Raw genomic sequence first — 23,163 nt, forward strand, 5'->3', positions numbered from 1 at the left:
GGAGTGATTGGGAATGTGGATTCTGAATTTAGATGTGGGTTCAAATCCCAGCTTCTCCATTTATTTGCTCTGTGACTTTGGGGAAGTTTCTTAGTCTTTTTGATACTCAGTTAACAGCTGTTATTATTTAAGGTGTTATTTGTTAAGAGCTTAGTACAGAGCCTGGCATTTCTTAAGTGTTTAATAAATATTAGCTAATAGCAATAATAGGATATAAATACTAAATCATATTCCTTCACTGATTAGCCACTTCTCTGAGGAGTGCTGTTGAAGTAGCACATTTATACGACACTTGCAGACTTCCGCAAACTTACCTTGTATATTGAACCTCTTAGAAGGCAATCTGGATGCCCATATGAAAGAACTTTATTTTCAAAATGCTTTTCTAAGTATATTTGTTGACTTGAATAAAGATTCAGGAACAGAATCACTTTTTCTTTTCCAGGCCTGAAATGAATACACTTTTTAGAAAACCATTAAAGTCAAGTTTATTAAATGGAAGGTTTAATAAAAAGAGAAAATGAGAACTGTGGTTTAATAATTCTTCCTGTCTCTTCTTAGTAAAAAAACTGTGCAGATGAAACAATTTTGAAATATCCTAACATTCCTTAAATAGATGATCATTTAGGGGAGAAAATCCAATATTGTCAAGCCAAAATAAAGAGCAACTTTATTCACATTTGTAATATTCCATTCCTAAAATTATTTGAATCTTTTATTGTTTTCATAATTCACATAAACAGATTCACATAATTCACAAAAAAACACATTTATTGTTTGTTTACTATTTAAATCTTAAACTGACACATGATATGGAGAAACTCATTACAAAAATAACAGTAAGACCCACATTTACCTCTTGGCAATTGAAAACTCTGAAGTATGATAAAGGAAAAAAGTTTTAAATTAAAATTTTATTCAAAATTTTGATAACTTTCCCCACAGGCACTTAATGTTATGCTATTAACGACCCCTGTTTATGCTGGAAGTATTCCATCTTTGGCCTTGTGCCTTAGAAACCATTCTTGAGCACATATTTAAACTAGAGCACACATGTTCTTTTGTGGTATTGGTTGCACATCTGCCAGCTTTGAACAAAATTGTAGGTTCTGTTAATAATACTTCTTTTGTGTTTGGTGAAAAAGATATGACACTGTCAATGGTTTTGCTTTTAAGATTTCTTTTAAACTTTCAGTCTTTAGAAAATCTAAATACTGGCACGGCAGATCCAGTTCATTCAAAATGCATAAAAATGGAAAGAAATCTGGGTGTTTCTTTTGAAGATGATGAAATTGAAGCTATTGAAGGAGAAGATGATGATGCAGGTAAGCACTGTAACATGTTTTGAAATGACTCACCTCTGATACCTACTGCTGACTTTAATTTAGGGTCCAGTTTTTAAACATTTTGGAGGCAAAGATTTTGTGGCATATAATGAATGACATCCTAAAAACTTGTCATTAAATCCTTTGGTGTTTGGTCTTTATAAAGCACAATCTTACCTTTTATGAAAGTAGAGGTATAGAAGTCTTGTGTTATTTGGCGCATTTGGTGATGCAGAACTTTTCATCCTGAATTTTATGTTTTGTCAAAATAATAGAAAATCGTTAATAAGAATCATTAATTAATTACTTATATTAAACATTATTCTTAAAGGCATAGATACGTGGTGTCTTTTCTTTAGGAGCTTATTCCTTAAAACAAGTGGCACAATGTCAATAGCAAAATGGACTGATTTCGTACTCTGTGTGCCAACTGTAGTAAGGAATCCACGAAATGAACCTCGTATTACCGAAGTGTAAGTAACAGTATTCATTATGGCAAACCTTGGGGTCTTGTCATAAAGTAAAACACTCCTCTAGAGCTATATTCGTCAGTGTTATAACGTGGGAAAATGAAGATATATTGCAGGTGGAAAGTACATGAAAATGTTAAAGAAAATGTTATTCTCTTTGTTTTCTTGTATTAAATGAAGGCATAACATCTCCAAGCAATTTAATTCTCTATTTAGAATTGTTAAAAGCTGAGATGTATAATAATGAATTTTCATTTGTTTATGGATGAATGGTCTTGATTTGCGTTGTTCTGTCTTGGCCACTCATGAACCGTTCAATCTAAGTAGAAAATAAAAATCAGTTGAGTAAAATCAACCTAACTCCGTTGTGCTATGCAGTTAGAATTGTGGTCAAGGACTTGGAGTGGTACCTAAAATGAAGATTTAATTTTATCTGTGGATTTTATTTGTGATAGTAATGTAATTTCTGATTACCATTAATTGAAAGTTGGTTGTATTTTTAAATTCACATTGGTATATTGCTTGCCATGGTTGGGTTTAAATATGAGGTTTTAGAACTATAGCAAATTCCAAAACATCGTTTTCTTATAGTGTTGGCAAAGTGTGAACCATTTTGTAGTAGAATCACGAAGTTCTAATCCTTAGGTAATAATCAAAGTATTAAACTGAAATCATGACTGGTATCCAGAGGATGGAATTAGTTGGATTTAAAAGACAGAAAACAGTACCTCTGGTACTTATCACTATATTCTTTAAGAGAAGTCAATGACATAAAATTTTTATTTCCTATCAATTGTATTTTAACATAAATGACCATTTCGTTTTATTTTAAGATCATTCATTACCAGGACCTAATGCAAGCCAAATTAATTCCCTCAAGATCTATTTTGGCCATTCCAGTTTTAAGCCGTGAGTATAATCTCAGTTAATTAAATTGCATATTCACAATTTTCTTCACAAAAAAAAAAATGGCAAATAATCCCATCTGTTTAATAGTAATAACATGACTTCACTGTAGTTTATACATTCCACACTGTATTTCCTGTAAGTGACTACATAGTTATTTTAAAATAATATTTATTTAAAATTCATATCTAAAATTGTTTTTATAAGAGAGGAAAATGGTTTTCTTTACCATAGAGAGTTCTGTGTAGATACTAGTTTAAACACATTAATAAATTAATCTTAATTTAATGTTGACTTGTTTTTCATTAAATAAGTATCTGTGTGTCTATTTCATACAACTTATTGTCCAAAGCATGCTGATGTAATAGAAATTCATGAGATAACAGTTTGAAGAACAGTGATAATCTTATCAGTTTTAATATATTCAAATGTATTTATATCTAAAGGGGCACATGTATAAGTATTAAAATGAGATGAATAAAAATGAGGTGAGGAACAAGTAATTTTGAATAAAACTAATAAGAATGTAAAAATCTAGACTGGATTTTTCCTATTCTGCAAATTTAAAATTTAACCCATGGAAGCATTTCTTTCCTCTTTTCTTTGATCTTAATTTTTTTTTATTAAACTATGTCCTACATACAGAAAAGTGCACGTGAATGTACAGATCAATGAATTTTTACAAACTAGGCACCCTGTGTAACCAGCACTCACATAAGAAAAAAATAGGTCATTATTAGCACATCAGAAGATCACCTTTCCTATTGATTTTTCCCTCAACATTTTATTTAAAAAATTTTCAAAGATATAGGAAAGGTGAAAGAATTTTTTTTACTATGAATTCTTGTATATTCAACATTTTAGTATACTTGCTGTATCATATATCCATTTATCACCTCTCTGTCCATTCCTTAATCTACCTAGTTTAGAAAAAATGCATCTCAAGGTAGACTGGACATCATTATTTGTCTCCCTAAATACTTCAGTGTATAAATCACTAACTATAGTTAAATATTTATGGTTTATTTCTTTTGATGTAAAATTTATATACAAGGAAATGGTCAAACCTTAAATGTGCATTTGCACATCTTAAGGGTACATGCATGCACCCGTGTAGCCTAACCCTTTAGTCAAATATGGAACATTACAGTCACTCCAGAAAGTTCCCTCATGTCCCTTCTCAGGCAATCCTTGCCTCAAGATTTTATTTATTTATTTGTTTGTTTGTTTATTTATTTGAGAGAGCGAGCACACAAGTGTGCAAGTGGGGGGAGGGGCAAAGAGAGAGGGAGAGAGAGAATCTTAAGCAGGCTCTATGCCCATCGTAGAGCCCGATGTGGGGCTCCATCTCACAACCCTGAGATCATGACCTGAGCCGAAATCAAGAGTTAGATGCTTAACTGACTGAGCCACCCAGGTGCCCCTCTTTTATTTATTTTAATCAATAAATTTATACATATATTGAAGCTCAAAAATGTAAAAGAAATTTTATTAGAGGGGTGCCTGGGTGGGTCAATCTGTTGAATTTCTGACTCTTGGTTTTGGCTTCAGTCGTGATCTCCAGGTGGTAAGATTGAGCCCCTCGATGGCTCCGTGCTCAACGTGCAATGTGCTTGAGATTCTCTCCCTCTCCTTCTGCCTCTCCCTCTGCTTCCGCATGTGTGCTCTCTAAGATAAAATAAATACATGCAATCTAAAATAAAATAATAAATATAATTTTCTAGAAAAAAATTCTATTTGAGATAGTGAAAAAATTAAACGTGTTTCCACTTGTCCTTGGGTTTCTTGTTAGTAAAACAAAGTAGGCTTTTGCTTTTTACCCTCCAGGGTTCAGTGGAAGGTGATTCATTCTGTTTTGGAAGAAGGAAGAGATAATGTTGTTGTGATGGCAACTGGTAAGTTGTATTTAAGTAAAAACTTAGTCCTCTAAAATATAAAGCTTAAAGGTCTTGAAATACGTGATCTTTTATTACACTCTCAAAATATGAATACAAATGCAAATGCTGTAAAATACAGAAGAGAGTGATCTGAGATTAGATGCCAAATTTATGCAGGAATTAGCTCTTAGGAGGATAGCATTTTAGTAGGGACCATTCATCTCACACAAGCACATTGTAAGAAGAAATCAAAGTACCAAGGCTTAATTTTTTTTTTTTAAGATTTTATTTATTTGGCAGAGATAGATAGAGACAGCCAGCGAGAGAGGGAACACAAGCAGGGGGAGTGGGAGAGGAAGAAGCAGGCTCATAGCAGAGGAGCCTGATGTGGGGCTCGATCCCATAACGCCGGGATCACGCCCTGAGCCGAAGGCAGACGCTTAACCGCTGTGCCACCCAGGCACCCCCAAGGCTTAATTTTTATTTCTATCAGTGTATTATTTTCATTTCCAGGATATGGAAAGAGTTTGTGCTTCCAGTTCCCACCTGTGTATTCAGGCAGGATTGGCCTTGTCATCTCTCCTCTTATTTCTTTGATGGAAGACCAAGTGCTCCAGCTTAAGTAAGTAATGTTTTCTTCCTCCCTCCCTCCCTCCCTCCCTCTCATCCCTCTCAGCCTCCTTCTCTCCCTCCCTCCCTCCTTTCCTTCCATTTTATGTAATCTCTACACCCAATGTGGGGGTTGAATTTATAACCCCGAGATGAAGAGTCATAGGCTCTTCCCACTCGGCCAGTCAGGTGCCCCGGTAATGTTTTCATTGCTACATTATCACCGTTTTTTTTCTTCCATGAAGGAAACATGTAATCTATCATGTATGTTAAAATCTAGTCCCCAGTAACACATTTCTGTAAATGTTGCTCTGTTTAAGTGATAAATGGCCCTTTGGTGGAAGGACTTATCTTCTTTCTTGAGTTCTCTATAATCCAAGGCTACCAGATGGTCCCAATAAATTTTTTTAACAGTAAACTCTAAGCAGTTTGCATCCATATCTCAAATTTCTTTTCTCTTTTAGTTACCTTTGTTCTTTAGCTTGGTATGAAGGGTATACATGGAAGTATAATTTTTAGTTACAGAAAAATTTTAAACCTCTTTAACCTGACCTTACCATCTTTCTGAAAAACCTGCCCTAACAACCTGCTTTCTAATATGGCCTTTGAAGGAATTTGCTTATCAAATTAGTGAGTTACAAAAAGAGTGAGGATTGCAAAGAAGACTGTTCATCATTGTATTTCCTTAGTCCTTAAGAATGAAGTTGGTCTTTGTAGTGTGTACATGGCTCCAGAATATCTGTTTTTCTTCTTACAGAATGTCCAATGTTCCAGCTTGTTTTCTGGGATCAGCACAGCCAAAAAGTGTTCTAGAAGATATTAAGTCGTGAGTAATTTATATGATTTCTGATTATGTGGTTGGGTGTCTATGGTATGGAAGAGAATTTTATACAAAATTATATATAAAAATATATATGTGTGGACAAAAGTTCATGATTAAAAAATTTACTTTGTTTTTATAGTGCATTTGCAGAATTGTTCATTTTTAAATATTTCGAACTTAAATCTATTATTTTTCATGGACTGTGAAGTTAGCATTGTACTCATATTGTTGTAAAATTTTGGTTTTGAATGAGAGCTAGGAGAGTACATATCTAGTTTTATCTCATTTTACAGATGAGCAAACTGAGGCTCAGAAAATAATTTTGCCTAGAGTCATTCAATGAATTAATGGCCGAGCAGGGACTGGATTCCAGATCTCTTGCCCCACCAGTCCTATCATGGCATAATTCCTAATAAGAATAACACACACAAAAATATATATGTGTGTATATAGATTAACATATGTATTTTATTAATAAACACACATATATACATGTATTTACTGAATTTTGATAAATGCATACAAATATATCACCCAAACCCCTATTAAGATATGGGGTATTACTGTCACTCCAGAAAGTTCTTTCATGTCCCTTCCCAGTCTGTCCTTCTTTCTCCATTTTAAAGCAGACCACTGTCTAATTTTTTTCTACCATACTTTTGTCTGTTCTAGAACGTCATGTAAATGGATTCATACAATATGAACTTTTGTATACGACTTCTTTCATTCAGAAAAATGTTTTGGGAATACTTCATGTTGTATGTATCCATAGTTTTTTAAATACATCAGAGTGATTTGTAGTTTAGGGCTATTAGTAATAAAGCTGCTATGAACATTCCTATAAAATTTTTTTTGAATGTATGTTTTCTTTCTCTTTAAATATTTTAAATCACCTTTATTGAGGTATAGTTGACAAACAATAATTTTTACATACTTAAAATATATCTAATTTGGTAAGTTTGGCATATAAACACCCACAAAACCATCACCACTATCCAGGTGATGAATATATATTCATCATCCTCAAAGTTTACTCATACCCCTCACTTTTTCTTACCTTCTTTTCCCCACTCACCAAGTAATTACTGATCTGTTTTCTGTCACTCTACGTTAGCTTACGTTTCCTCAAGTTGTACATAAACAGAATTAGTCATACAATATGTGCTCTCGTTTTGTCTGGTTTAAATCTCACACCATAATTACTTTGAGATTCATCCATCTCAAATGGATGTTTCAGTATTACATGTATCAGTAGTTCATTCCTTTTTTATTGCTGAATAGATTACATCATGTGGAGATGTCACAATTCGTTTCATCTGTTCAGCTGTTGATAAGACATTTGCATTGTTCCCAGTTTTGGGCTGTTACAAATAAAGCTGCCCTGAACATTTGTATGCACATCTTTGCATGGACATATGTTTTCATTTCATTGGTATAAACCAAGGAGAGGAATAACTGGATCATGTGGCGAATATATATTTAACTTTCTTCTGATTGAGATAAATTTATGTAGTAGTCATGATTTTAACCATTTTAATTGTGTACAGTTCAGTGGCTTTTATTACATTCATAATGTGCAATCAGTATCTAATTTCAGAACATTTTCTTCACCCCCAAAAAACCTCAGTATCCAGTAAGCAGTCACTCCCCAGTGTCCGTCCCCCCACATCCCTTCAAACCACTGATCTACTTTCTGTCTCTATGATTTGCCTATACTAGATATTTCATATAGATGGGCTTATATAGTATATGGCCTTTTGTGTCTGGCATCTTTCACTTAGCATAATGTTGTCAGTACCTGATTTCTTTTTATGGATGAAACAGACGTACCGTATTTTGTTTATCCATTCTTTAATGATGGACATCTAGGTTGTTTCCACTTCTGGGCTGTTAGAATAATTGTACTGTGAATGTTTGTGTGTACGTTTTTATATAGAGATACGTTTTCATGCTTTGTGTATATGCCAATGAGTGGAATTGCTGGGTCATAGGTTATTCTGTGTTGACTTTTTAAAGAACTGCCAGACTTTCTGAGAGTGATTGTACCATTTTACATTCCCACTCTCAGGGTCTGAGAGTTCCAATGCCTCCTCCTCTCTGCCATTACTTGGTATGGCCAGTCTTAATTTTAGCCATTCTAATAGGATCTCAGTGTGTTTTTTTTTTTTTTTTAAAGATTTTATTTATTTATTCGACAGAGATAGAGACAGCCCAGCGAGAGAGGGAACACAAGCAGGGGGAGTGGAAGAGGAAGAAGCAGGCTCATAGCAGAGGAGCCTGACGTGGCTCGATCCCACAACGCCGGGATCACGCCCTGAGCCGAAGGCAGACGCTTAACTGCTGTGCCACCCAGGCGCCCCTCAGTGTGTTTTTAATTTGCATGTCCTTCCTGACTAGTGAGGTCGAGCATCTTTTCATATACTTATTGGCCATCTTTGAGGCTTCTTCTTTGAGGAAGTGTCTATTCATATCTGTTGCCCATTCTTTGTTGTTTTTCCCTTATTGAGTTTCGATAGTCATTTATATATTCTGAATACGAATTCTTTATTTGGTATATGCTTTGCAAGCATTTTCTTCTAGTTTGTGACTTCTCTTTTCATTCTCTGAACAGTTCTTTTGAAGAGCAGCAATTGTTTATTTTGAAGTCCAGTCTGTCAATTTGTTCCTTTATGGATTTTGCTGTTAGTGTGGAATCTAAGAAACCTTTGCCTAACTCAGGGTCACAAAGACTTTCTTTTATATTTTCTCCTAAAAGTGTTACAGTTTTAAGGTTTACATGTAGGCCTACAACCCATTTAATGTAAATTTAGTGTATTGTACTAGTTATTGATTACAATTTATTTTTCTCATAAGGATATCCAATTGTTCCCGCTCCATTTGTTGAAGATATTATTCTTTCTCCACTGAATTGCCTTTGTACCTTTGTTGAGAAGAAAATGACTACATGGGTCTATTGCTCCACTCTTTCTTCTCTGTTCTATCAATGTGTTTGCCTATCTGGGTTGGTGTGTTGATTACTGTAGCTTTATAATAAACCTTGAAATCAAGTAGTGCAAGTCTTCCAATTTTGTCCTTTCTCTTTTGAAGTGTTTTGTCTATTCTAGGTCCTTTGTATTTCCAAACGTATATCAGAATTACCTTTTCTACTCCAGTGCCAGCGGGAATTTGATGGATTTATCTTCAATCTAGATTATGTGTTGTATTAGCTGTCCTTATAATTCTTACAACCAAATTACACTGAAGAAAGTGAGGCACACTAAACTTAAGTACTCGGCTAACATCACTTAGCTTGCAAGAAGTAGAATTGAGACTCAAAACTTGGGCAGTCTGACATCAGAACCTGTTATTTATACTGTTTTCCTTTGTGAATTAGAATATTGGATTAATGTCATGAGATTAAAAGCGTATCTGTTTTGTTCCTAATTCCTAATGAAAACACCATGCCTAGCGCACAGTAGATGAAATATTTTAAAGTCTTTTTATAAGGGAAATTCATTATCATTCTATTTAACTTTATCTATGTCTTCACTTGGTAGAATGAAAAGGAGACAATATATATTTTAAATGCCCTAGACCTAACCTTTATTACAAACATTGTCTTAGTTAGGATTCTATCTGCCCAGAATAGAAAAAAGTCAAGCCATCTTAAGCAAATACTGAATTTTATATTAAGGATATAGGAATGTCTCGTGGATCACACCAAACACAAGTTAGCCACCCCTTAGGAAGAGACTTGGAATTGGGTATCAAGAATACAATAAGGCTTTCTTTTATTTATAGGCTCTATGTGTCCTCCTCATTTATCTGAGGAGATGAGCATTTTCTGCTTTTCCAGTCACAAGATAGAGAAGACTGCTCTGCAACTCCTTTTTTTCACGTATTACAGATCTTGCCATTGGCAGAGACTGGTTGTTTCTCGGTCAGATGCCCCAATTTCTAGGACAGAGACTAATTGATTTGACATTGATACAGTGGCTAACCCTGGCCCAAGAAGATACATTTAGGCAAGAGAGCAAAATACATAGGAGAAATATGGGCACTGTGGGCTTAATCATGGGGAGGGAGTCAGTGGTAGGGTGGTGGGTTGTAGTTCTCCAAGAAGGAGGGTAGTATGTGGGTGGATTGCTGGCACATAAAAAAAGGCTTACCATAGACTTGATCGTTTAACGCAAACACTAGTTTCGGGGCTAGACTGTTGGAAATTAGAACCTGGCTTCTAATGTCACCTTAATGCTGAGTACTCCCTGAGTACTCTTTGCCACTTTTTATTTTGCTGTGTTGAAGTGGAATCAAAGGACTAATTAATATATGTGGATATACATACATATAACATTTATTTAGTTTTAAGTGGTATAATGTATTATTTAAAAATTTGTCAGGTGATATGGTTTTGAGTTGTAGTTCACTGGATGATTGTTTTCTTTAGTGTAGCATATTTCCTTTCCTATTTCTTTTTTTGTTTGTTTATTTTTACAGAGGCAAATATCGGATTGTATACATGACTCCAGAGTTCTGTTCAGGTAACTTGAGCCTACTCCAGCAACTTCAGGCTAATATTGGTAAGTGGTACGATAGGATCTTTTTATAAGTACTTATTTAATTGAGGTATCTACTTTAAAGTTAAATATATGGATGGATATTGGATGTCACTTCTGCTAAAGTTGATTTCAAACAGTATTTCCTCCAGGAAGTCTCTGACTTTCTAACTTGGAGTCTTTCCAGTCTTATCCCCTAGTACCTATAATTCCTTCAGCCATAGAAATTAGGCTCCTGTATTATAATTGCCTGTTTATGTATCTCTTTTCTTCTGCTAGACTATGAACTTTTTTGGAAAAAAAAATGCCCTAGTGCAGTACCTGGCACATCGTAGGGATTTAAATGTATTATTGAACAAATGTTGAATCTTAGATTCTATGAAATGATAGTTTCCTTTTTTTCATATTCTGAATCTAAATTAAATCACAATAGTGGTTCTCCACCCTTGTTCATGAGAATCACTTTTCCAACTTTAGAAAAATGTAGTATCCTCCAAACTTGAAAATTCTGATTCAACATGCGTCGGGTGGGTCCCTGGCACCTGTAGTTTCATGCGTGATTCTGATGTGTAGTTAGGGTTGGAAACCATAGTACCTTTGATTATTTGCCACCAGTGAGTATGATTTAAAAAAGTTAGATAGTAGGTTAGAGCTTATTTCCTAGAAAATGTAAATACAGAATTAGTAGCTGGTGCCCTTTTTTTCTGTACTTCAAAAATTTTTGTCTTTATTTTTTCCTTCTTGACAGCTGGAATAAGCTGCCCAAGAGTTGCAGTTGTAGCTGCTGCTTTTTGAAACATTCAGTTGAACCAACCAGTTTTAGTTTCCTAATATTATATGATTTCATTGTATAATTATATGTTAAAATAATTCTGGATAGGTAAATTTTCAACATGGCAACATCTCATTTGATGGTTGGTTAGTAGCATGTAACTCTAGGAATGCATTTAATAATTTTTGTAACAATCTATTGAAAACAAATTTGTTTCTTTTGGTATGTATTAAATATGAACAAAAGAATGAGGGCAGAAGTTAACATTTGTTTAAATACATTATCAGTGATGTATTATCAGTTTCTTATCCCTTCTTGGCATATTATATTTTTGTCTTTAATGGAAGACAAATTTGGTGTATCTCCTATTACACTGTATGGAATTCTTAAGGCTATTTCACTTTAGGTTAGGCCTAAATACCCTAAATACATGAATTTTATGGTTTTATAGCAAAAGCTAGGATTTGTGTCCATGGTGAGCTGGATATGTTTTGTTCCATTTTATTTTATTTTATTATTATTTTTTTTAAAGATTTTATTTTTATTTATTCGTCAGAGAGAGAGACAGCCAGCAAGAGAGGGAACACAAGCAGGGGGAGTGGGAGAGGAAGAAGCAGGCTCATAGCAGAAGAGCCTGATGTGGGGCTCGATCCCATAACGCCGGGATCACGCCCTGAGCTGAAGGCAGAGGCTTAACTGCTGTGCCACCCAGGCGCCCCTGTTCCATTTTAATATTTGCTTTGTTTCTGGGGTGGAGTTAATTAATTATTAACTTAAGTATTTACTTAGATCCTTTGACAGCTAGTTCTAATTCTCTATTTTTATTTTTTGTAGTGGGTTAAATTATGAACACTGCAGTCATTAGAGCAGAATACTCTGCAGAGCATGGGTGAACGTGTTCTCTTTGGTTGACTCAGTGTTGAACAAAAAGGGATAAATTCTTTCTGAAATATTTTTCTTTGGCTTTTGTTTGTAGGAAATTATAAAATGCTTGTGAAAATGAATCTACTCAGAATTCTGTTTGTACGGTAGTCTGACATTTAGCTAATCAGATTTATGCTTTTTATATTACATTATTTAAGTAGTATGAGTGTATAACAGAAGCAGCAAACATAATTTTATATGGAGACTCCTTAAAGCCAAACACACTTAGAATTGTCTTTTGACTTTAGAAATAAGACTTGAGTGGCAGATATGCCAAAATGAAATATGTATAGGACTTGGGCAGGCACTTGGACTTGTAAATTTAAAGTGAAAGTTAGCAAAAGCTTGGTAAGCTGATGGTTAAGGGACAAAGTTCAGCTCCATTAGGAGGTAGGTAGTTAAACCTGTAATTTTAAGGAAGGTTTTAAAATAAAGGAGGAGCCATCATGTTTGTTTTAACCTATTTAATTTAAAGTCTGGGTCATTTAGTTTCAAAAGCCAAAATTAGTGGTAACATTGAATCAGCAGCCAGAGAATTTGGATGCTGATCAACGTGTATTCATATTTAGTAGGTTTATTTTTTTGCTTTCTCTTTCATCGCTATTGTATTTGGTAATCTCATTGAATTGTAATTGTTTATTTGCTTGTCTGTCTCCTCTTTTAGAATTGTGAGCTTCTCATCTTATTAATCTTTTCCTAGAAAAGTATTTGGATCATAGTGGACATTTAATAACCGTAATAGTAATAGTTTGGTGTTTGTTTTTAATTGAGCTGTCTTTTATGCTAGGTCCTAGCTTAGTATTTTATGATCTAACTTAATCTTTAGAGTGACTGAAAAATGTTAGGTACTACTATATCTACCTTTTATTTGTGGGAAACTGATACTTGGAAGCTTAAGTAACTTGCTTAAGGTAATACAGATGTTAGTGGTGGAGCCAGGTTCTGCATTCAGGTAGTCTGACTCTAGTTCACGTATTTGTAGTCACCCCCCTAATGGCAGAAAATCATTAATACTCAAATAAGTATCAAGTAATGATCTTCTCCATGATGGAAAAAATTATTTTTGTCTTAAGTATGAATTTGATAATGGAGGGCAAAAGCACTGCTATCTTTGCTTTGAAATGTCTGAAGACATTTTAATGGTTAATGGTTATACAAAAAAGCCCTTTTCTGAAATGCATTACTACACAGTATTGATTCTGTTTCGGTGTGGGTGTGTGGTGTGGGGACAGAGTAGAGGGGTTGCTAGGGAAAGAAAGAATGAATTATATTCCTTCTTACCTACCTTGTACATACCGAGATTTAGTTCTTACCATTTTACATTAGAAAATGTGGGTATCATTCTGTCTTCCAATATTGACATCCCGGAGGAACTCTCTGCTGTCTGATATGTGATCTGTCATGGACGATGATGGTGCACCTTGTCTCAGCAGGAATGTGCTCTTTAATCTCTTTTGGTAGCTAATCCATGAGATAAAATTGAAAGTATTACCAAAGAGGAAAAAAACCCCAGCTCTTCTTTTTTAAGGCGTTATCACTGCAAATGGTTCATGAGTGATGGTTTTGAGGGCACAGTAATAGTAAGTAATTCATTTCTTTGAGGAGTAATGATGAAAGCTGAAATCTAATAAATAATGTTGTTTGAATAATATATAAATGTTTCCTTCTTTTATCCATATGCCTTGACCCATATATCTCCCATCCTCTATTCTCCTAATGAGGTTTAGTTACCTGATGTCATTTATGCTTATATTTTTATATAAACCAAATATTTTGATTTGAATTATTTTTTCTCCTTTCTGTGATATTTATGTATTCTAAGTGAAGGTGATATTGACTTAGATGAATTTATGACTTCTTTTTGAACTTTATTTCCCCTGTTTTTATATTTTTCACTTTTGTAGGTATCACACTTATTGCTGTGGATGAGGCTCACTGTATTTCTGAATGGGGACATGATTTTAGAAGTTCCTTCCGGAATTTGGGCTCCCTAAAGGCAATACTCCCATCGGTAAGCTTGCAAAGTGCAAACATCTTGAAATGACATTCTTATCAAAGGAGAGTCCAGGATCAAGGAATTGCCAGAAGGCTGAAGGCTTCTCTATGAAAGGGCAAATGTTTAGTGAAAGCAAGGGAAAGGTTTAAAAAAAAATTCTAACTTTGGCTTTCTTCTAAGGTTAACATGTAATTTGTTGAGGAATACTATACAATAGGGGTTGGCAAACTTTTTCTGAAAGAACCAGATAATAAATGTTTTAGGCTTTATGGGCCACGTGCAGTCTCTGTTACGTTTTTCTTTGTTTCTTTTTTACAACCCTTTAAAAATGTAAAAAGTGCTTGCTTATGGGCCATAACAAAACAGTCTATGGGCTGGATTTGACCTGTAGAACACAGACAAGACTTTAGAACCATGTTTAGATGCCATGCCTTCTCAATGAGCTCTTATGCATGTGTCCTTTTACTCTAGGATGCTGTGAAAGCATGGTTACTTCTTCTTGCATCATATTGAAAACCCGAAAAATGAACTATTCCAGTGAGGTTTTAGTAAAGTTTTTAGAACTAGAATTCCACTTTCTTCCCTAATTATAAAGAATAGCAGATTTCTACATGAGTATTCTACATGAATGGCATGTTTTATATGAACATCTTGAAAATTTACAATAATGGCAACCATTTTATTTTTTTAAAAACTGTGGAGTCACAGGCAGTTATAAAAAAAAAATGTACAGAGCGATTCTGTGTACCTTTCAGTTTCCCAGTAATACAATGTATAACTGTAGTGCAATATCAAAACTAGGAATATGACAGTGGTACGGTCTTTACAGTTCTTTTTTTTTTTTTTTTTAAAGATTTTATTTATTTGACAGAGAGAGAGACAGCCAGTGAGAGAGGGAACACAAGCAGGGGGAGTAGGAGAGGAAGAAGCACGCTCCCAGCGGAGGAGCCTGATGTGGGGCTCGATCCCAGGACTCTGGGGTCACGCCCTGAGCCGAAGGCAGACCCTTAATGACTGAGCTACCCAGGCACCCCTACAGTTCTTTTTTTTTTTAATTAAAGATTTATTTATTCATTTGAGAGAGAAAGAGAGCATGAGTGGTAGGAGGGGGACAAAGGGAAAGAATCCTAAGCAGACTCCCCACTGAGTGCAGAGCCCTACACAGGGCTTGATCCCACAACCCTGAGATCATGACCTGTGCCGAAATCGAGAGCTGGATGCTTAATTGACTGGGCTATCCAGGCACCCCTTCACAGTCTATCCTTATTTCAATGGTTTTATAAGTTCATGTGTGTGTATTGTTCTCTACATTTCTATTCCATATGTAGATTTGTAAAACTACCACTGAAGTTAAGATACAGAACTGCTCCATTAGCACAAGGCTCCTGGGGCTGTCCTTTTGCAGCCACACCCACTATTCCCCCCACCCCTCACCCTAACTTCTGGTGACCACTGGTCTGGTCTCCATCTTTATAATTTTATTTTGAGAATATTGTATAAATGGAATCATACAGTTTGTCACCTTTTGGAATTGGCGTTTTTTCACTCAGCATAATTCCCTTGTGATCCATTCAAGTTGGTGTGTAAATCAAAAGTTTGTTGCTTTGTATTGCTGCATAGTATTCTGTTATACCGCAGTTTGTTTAACCATTTACCTGTTGGAGAACTTTTGTGTTGTTTCCACTTTGGGGCTATTGTGAACAGTGCTGCTATGATATTTGTGTACAACCCAAAGGTCCTTCAGTTGCTGAGTAAACAAACTGTGACCCTAAGTTTTAATTTCTCTGGGGTAGATGCCCAGGAATACAATTGCTGGTGCTATAGTAAGTGCAGGTTTAGTCTTTAAGAAACGGCCAAATTGTTTGCCAGAGTGGCTGTACCATTTTACATTCCTGCCAGCAGTGTCTGAATGACTCCATTTCTCTTCATCCTTGCCTGCATTTGGTGTTATCAGTATTCTTTATGTTAGCCATTTTGATTAAGTGTGCAGTGTTATTCTGTTGTGTTTTTTTTAAAGATTTTGTTTATTTGAGAGAGAGAGAGAGAGAGAGAGCGTGAGCAAGGGGAAGAGCAGGGGAAGTGGGGGAAGGAATCCCAAGTAGGCTGTCTCGACACCTGAGCGGAAACCAAGAATTGGACTCTCCATCGACAGAGCCGCCCAAGTGCCCCTATCCTGTTGTTTTTAATTTTCATTTCTCTAATGGCTAATGATGACATCTTTTCATGTACAAATTGCCTCTTTTGTGAAATGCCTGATCTCATTGGAACTTTTTTTTTTTAACTATTTAAAGTGTTTATTCTAAATATGAATCCTTGGTCAGATATGTGGTTTATAAATATTTTCTTTCAGTTTATAGCTGCCTTTTCATTGTCTTCCCAGTGTCTTTCATATAGCAAACATTTTTAATTTTGATGAAGTCCGGTTTATCAGTTTTTTCTCTTGTGCTCTTCACCTAATCCTAGATCCTGAAGATTTCCTCTTATGATTTTTCCCTAAAATTTTAATAGTATTATGTTTTACATTTAAGTCCATGATTCATTTTGAATTAAGTTTTGTGTAAGGTGTGAGGGTTAGATTGAGGTTCTTTTTTTTTTTTGTGTGCCTGTAAATGTCCAATTGCTCCAAGCCATTTGTTGAAAAGGCTGTCCCCCTTCTGTTGAATTGCTTTTGACACTCTGTTAAAAATCATTTGGGTATATTTGGGTGAATCTGTTTCTGGGTTCTCTAGTCTACTGTATTAATTTTGAATGAATAAACAAGGTTGATTTATATTTAGGTTTTCCTGGTAGTAGTGAAGCTATCATGTCCTCTGAGCCCAAGATTTAATAGTTTACAAGTAAACTCTTAAGAAAAAGCATTAGAGATTGTTATTCTTTCGGCAAATTGTCTAGTTCATTTCCATTGCATATTAATTATGCTTATACGTAGCAAAATTGAGAGTTTCTTTCTGTTAGCTCTTCTCAGAAAGATTTGGTTAGAGCAGACATTAAAATAAAGTAAAACAAACCAACAAAAAAAGACCCTTGAATGTACTAATTAGCAAGTATATATTGAAAGAATCAAACTAGACTGAATTGAATGCCAACTATGGGACTGGCCCTGGGTTAATGCTTTCATCTTGGTTAAGCCTCCCAATAAGCCAGCAAGACTAATATCTCTGTTACTTTTTGAGACAGTTCTTCACTAGGCTAGCACATTTTCTTGGTTTCCTTTCTGCCTGCCTTCCTTCCTTCCTGTCTCTTCATTCTGAGATTCCTCTGCTTGTTTCATCTCATGTCCTGCACTTTCCACATTGGCATGCCTGAAACCTTAGTCTTTGGACCTATTCTCTTTCCTATATGCACTTAAGCCCCTGGTCATTTCATCTAACATACAGTTTGAATACCATCTATATGTTGACAGCTCCCAAATTTATATACCCACCCTCCATTGATACCAGCAATGTGTGAGTGATCCAATTTCTCTGCCTCCTTGCTAGCATTTGGTATTATCACTATTTTTTATTTTAACCATTTTATAGAATACACACACACACACGTTTATTTAAATGTAACTACCTCTTAACCATCTTTTCTACTGAGATGCCTAATAGGCATCTCAAACTTAACCTATCCTTCTGGCTCACTTTCTGATTTTCTCTCCATCCCAGACCTGCTCTTCCCTCAGCTTCCCCCATGTCATTTAATAGCAGCTCATCCTTCTGGTGCTCAGGCCAAAAATGTTCAACTCTTCTCTTTTTCTCACGCTCCACCCCACCCCAGATTTAAACAATGAGGAAATCTCATGAGGTCTTCAGAATGTATACTGAATCTAATCATTTCTCTCTCTCGATCCCTGTCACTGCCCTGGTGTAAGCCACCAATGCCCTTGCTGGTGCGTTATTGAAGCAGCCTCCTCGTTGGTTCTTCCTGTTGTCACTCTTTCCCTCCTTCAGTCTATTTCAGTACAGCATATAGAGTGATCCTTTTAGAATAATAAGTCAGATAGGTCGTGTCTTCTGCTGAAAATCCTCTAGCAGTAGACCATTTCACTCTAAACAACGACAGAAGTCACGACAAATGTGTTATGTGATCTGGTCTTCCATTTTGTCTTTGACTCCATTCTCTACTACTTGTCTCCTCATTCACTCTTCTCCTTGATACCCTTCAGACACTGAGCATGCTCTTACAATAGGGCTTTGTTGCCACTCTTCCCTCTCTCTGAATACTTATTTTTATTTTTTAAAATTTTTTAAAAAATACTTTATTTGTCAGAGAGAGAGAGAGAGAGAGCGCACAAGCAGGGGGAGCATCAGGCAGAGGGAGGAGCAGACTCCCCGCCGAGCAGGGAGCCCAATGTGGGACTGGATCCCAGGACCCTGGGATCATGACCTGGGCCGAAGGCAGACGCTTAACCAACTGAGCCACCCAGGCATCTTGAATAGTTATTTTTTAAAAAAGATTTATTTATTTATTTATTGGAGAGAGAGAGAACGTGCCGTGTGCAGGTCGGCGGGAGGGCAGATGGAGAAAATCTTCAAGCAGACTCCCCGCTGAGTGTGGAGCCTGATGACATGGGGCTTAATCTCAGGACCCACATGACCTGAGGTGAATCCAAGAGTTGGAGGCTTAACCAACTGAGCCACCCAGGTGCGCCTCCCTGAATACTTTTCACATGGGGTGACCCCTTACTTCTCTCAAGTCTTTGCTGAAATATTCCTTTTTCATTTAGGCCTCTTGGGCCACAGTATTAAAAATTTGAAATTAATTTCCCCCTCCAACATTCAACATTCCTCATATTCCTTTGCTGTTTTTTAATAGCACTCAATTCCAATGAGAAAGTGGAGAATCAGAGACGTCACTTTCCCACGCAGGGAGTGGTGGAGTTGGGCCGTAGCTTCACAGTGGGACACCATGCTGGTTTCTCAAGCAAGTGATGTGAAAGGAGTGTAAAACATCGTTTCTGCCCTGCAGTAAAGAAATTTAGATCCATACCTATAAAAGTAGAAGCAATAGTATCAAACAGTAAATGGTGTGTGGAACAGTACAAGAATAAAAAAAGGTTAACAGTGTTAATAGTACAGTTAATAGAGCAACAAGATGTTTGTATGGTGAAAGGAGGCTCAGTGTGCCTCGAGGACTGCTTTCCATTAATTTAGTATGGATTTAAAGTAAGCTTTTGGAAAACAGGAAGATTGCTTTCTGTAATCCTTTCTGAGGCCTTTGATTCTAAAAGGATTGTGTTAGAGGAGCTTTAACTATTTTATGCAGCTCTTAAACACTTTTCAGTGGTGAATTAAATCTTTCATTATGTCTGGCTGTGGACTCTATTGGGTCATTTTCATTTCTTGCGATGACTCAGTACAGCACAGGGTGTTTGTCAAGCAATGGCTGAGAAAACCTTTTCCCCCTAGTGTTTTCATGAATCCTGCTGATTAGCTAAGTGGTGAGAAATGCCACCTGGTGGTTGTAGGACTCTCATTTTCCTCACTGTTCTCGGTGCTTTTCTCCTCTTTCCAGTTGCGATCACGCTGGGACAACTGTTGCAGCTTCACACCATATGATTTCAATAAATTTAAAAATAGCAAAGAAATCACTAAACCACTTGGCATAAAGATTCCCATTTGGAGAGAATCAGGCAAAGTGAGTCTCGAAAAGAGCAGCAACGCAGAAAGCTCAATATAGTCTTAAAATTCTGTAAAATTCAAATGAAAGGTAACTGTGATATCCACGAGTCATATTGATTCTTTCCATTCCTCCCTCCCTCGCCCTTTCCCAAAAATAGCATATATAGATGCTACTTGAATAATGTGAACAATAACTACTTAAAATGAGTGAACGAATGAATGAAGCATGATATTATGCAGTACAAAATTAGAATTAGCAACATGACCCAAATTTAGAAGCAGATGGAACAGTTACAATTCTCTCAATGTGTAGGTGCTGCACCTTTCCTAAATTTATAATCACGGGGTTAATTTATAGTTTTTGCTTGTTTTAACAAAACTTGGTACTTATTTCCAAAGAAACCAAATTTTCCAACTAAAAGTGTTAGTTTCATGAATTAAGAACTTGATGTAACAAGGTGACACTATAGTTTATTGTCCAAATCAGTTTGCTTTTGAACATTAGAGATTGCGAGCTATCAGTATTTATGCCGCAATGACAGCATAAGCTGGGAGTGTCCCTGGAAACCAGGATGTGTGATCTCCTTTCTCATAACCAGCCTGTATATTATGTCCAGGCTTCACTCTGGTTTATAAGTTTTAATGTCATAAGGCACCACAAACTTCTAAAAGATTCTGTTCATTTCTTAAGTGAAAATAAATAACCATTGTTCCTTTAAGTTTAATAAATGCATTTACTTTATTCTGTTTTCAAGTTGTGGAAGCAGCATTCTTAACTGTGACCTTCTAGAATGTTGGAGGCGAAAGATCGCATTTATGTTGAGTTTTCATCATTTGCAGGTCACTGGCATAGGGACTTTCTAGTGGTAAGGTGGGAATTTTTTTAAGTTAGAAGAGAGTCTAACATTGTGTAGCCCTCTACATCTCATATTTTAGCGAAAAAAAAAAAAAAAGCTGAGGCCAAGAGAAACCCTTGCCGCAGTCAGTGGTAAATCTGGGAGTTGTGCCCATGGCTCTGGAATTATTATAATATTTTTTAAAAGATTTTATTTATTTATTTGACAGAGAGAGAGCACAAGCAGGGGGAGCAGCAGACAGAGGGAGAAGCAGGCTCCCCACTGAGCAAGGAGCCCACTGTGGGGCTCAATCCCAGGACCCTGAGATCATGACCTGAGCTGAAGGCAGACGGTTAATTGACTGAGCCACCTAGGCGCCCCTATGGCTCTGGAATTCTTGTATAGAATTCTTTTCAGTTGCGATAACATCAGTAATAGTTAAAACTTTTATTTAAAGATTTTATTTGTTTGAGAGAGAGAGTGCATGAGCAGGGAGGGGTAGAGGGAAAGGGAGAAAGAATCTGAAGTAGATTCTATCCTGAGCACAGAGCCAGATGGGGGGCTCCATCTCACAACACTGAGATCATGACTGGAGCCGAAACCAAGAGTCCCACACTGAACTGACTGAGCCACCCATGCGCCCTAATAGTTGTAACTTTTGAGTGCTTACTGTGTACCATGCAGCATGTTCAGCTCATTACATGGTCTGTCGTCATTTGGTCTTCACAATGACTTTATGAGATTGCTGTTATTGTTGTCACTTTATAGATGAGGAAACCAAAGTTTAGAGAGTCAAATAACCAGCTCAAAGTCTCACACCTAGTTAGCAACAAAGGCAGGACTTGAACTCAGGTGTCTGACTTTAAGCCAGTTATTTTTCACTACCATGCTGCTATTTTGCCTGATTTTTTTTTATTAGTTTCTTCAAGGGGCGTCCTGTTTCATGCTTATTTTATTTTCATAAATGCATTGCCCATCCGCTCATACACTATACTCCTTAGAAAAACAAACCAAACCCTCCTACTCTTTGTGTCCTGAAAACTTCGGTCTTTCTGTGCATATGCAGTTAAACAACAAGGATATTATTAGTACATTTTTAGACTGAGCAAAGCACTAAAAATGATGAAAATGTTTTGTTGTCGTGAGGGTGAGAATGTGCATGTCCTAAAAGCTTCTAATGCTTAAACTTTCCGTGTGTGTATGTATGTATGTGTGTGTGTGTATGCACACACACATACATGTATAAGCTTGTATATATATATATACATTCATACACACGAGCACACACACACACATATATGTATAAGCTTGTTTAGAGAAACTAACTTCTTTATAAATTGGCTTACTTATCTATAAGTTGTTAAGTAGGCACTCTCTAAATTCAGATTGTAAGCCAGAAATCAATGAAGTTAATTTGGGAGTTTCATTTTTAAATAATGAAATTAAAAATGTTTAAATAAATTTAATTAAAATATTTAAATAATATTTAACAATTTAAATAATTTCAAAGAATTTAAGGATAGAGAATGCAACAATGCCAATTACCTGGTCACATTAGTTCTGATACCTTTTTTTTTCCATTTAAAAAAGACTACTTCAAACTTAACTTTTTTACATGAGTTTTGAGATAATTTTTAATTCAGTAAAGCTATATTGATTATAAAAGTAGTTTATAGTGTTAGTAAATTGCATCTTGTTTTTCAAATTCTTTAATTGCTTTTTTTGCAATTGCACCTATATTTTCACTTACATGGAAGATAATTGCTTAAACTGATTTGTGAGGTGGGTGCAGGGCACCTGAAGAGCTATTTTATGAGGATATCATTTACTTTATTTGTAATAGACCACAAAAAGTATTTTGAGAAAGTTGTATTCTCGGATATAGAACAGCTAATGATTTAGGAACATCTTGAAGACTTGGTCCCTTTTTTCTGAATATAAAATAATAGCATAATTGATTATAACTCCCTGTGATAATAGAAACAAAAATACTGAATCGAATTTCACGGGAGATATGTCATTATCCTAGTTTAGAATTTCTGAAAGATTACATATTCATGTCCTAGTAACTGCTGTGTCTCCTGTTTTGGCTGCTACTCCAGTTAAGCAGTCTTTGCTAGACTGAAAGTAGAACGTGACTTGGTTGCTCAAGGAATCGATTAATAATGGATGTTTTGTGTTATGCGTTCTTCCTAATATATAGTATGCCATGATTAGCTTAGTAAATTGGAGAGAGGTTCCAGGTCATTAAGAGCTTCCAGATCTGAGTAGCCATAAACCAGTATCTTTAACATAGAAGAAGAAGAAGAAGAAAAGACTTACTGCTTTGTATTGTTAGATTTTTCAGTGAATGAAAGTGTTTATAATTTGTGATTATAGATTAATAAAAAAATAAGGCATAACATATCCCTCATATCAGCACTATTATAAATGTTATAAAATATATGTTAAATGTTAAAAATAAAAAATAGTAAGTGGAGAGTT

General features: G+C 35.7%; 1 protein-coding gene across 7 annotated transcripts in view; it reads left to right on the plus strand.

Annotated features, from left to right (window-relative positions):
- Positions 1-23,163, plus strand: part of WRN (WRN RecQ like helicase) — a 144,061-nt gene that overhangs the window by 63,272 nt on the left and 57,626 nt on the right. For all 7 annotated transcript variants that reach the window (XM_034647520.1, XM_034647519.1, XM_034647518.1 and 4 more), the window contains 7 exons: positions 1,196-1,325; positions 2,629-2,704; positions 4,529-4,596; positions 5,092-5,200; positions 5,945-6,013; positions 10,487-10,569; positions 14,146-14,252. In XM_034647520.1, coding sequence (XP_034503411.1) covers positions 1,196-1,325; positions 2,629-2,704; positions 4,529-4,596; positions 5,092-5,200; positions 5,945-6,013; positions 10,487-10,569; positions 14,146-14,252 — 642 coding nt within the window. The remainder of the gene's footprint in view (positions 1-1,195; positions 1,326-2,628; positions 2,705-4,528; positions 4,597-5,091; positions 5,201-5,944; positions 6,014-10,486; positions 10,570-14,145; positions 14,253-23,163) is intronic.

This window comes from Ailuropoda melanoleuca, chromosome 18 (genome assembly GCF_002007445.2).
Source record: "Ailuropoda melanoleuca isolate Jingjing chromosome 18, ASM200744v2, whole genome shotgun sequence".
NCBI classification, from domain to species: Eukaryota; Metazoa; Chordata; class Mammalia; order Carnivora; family Ursidae; genus Ailuropoda; species Ailuropoda melanoleuca.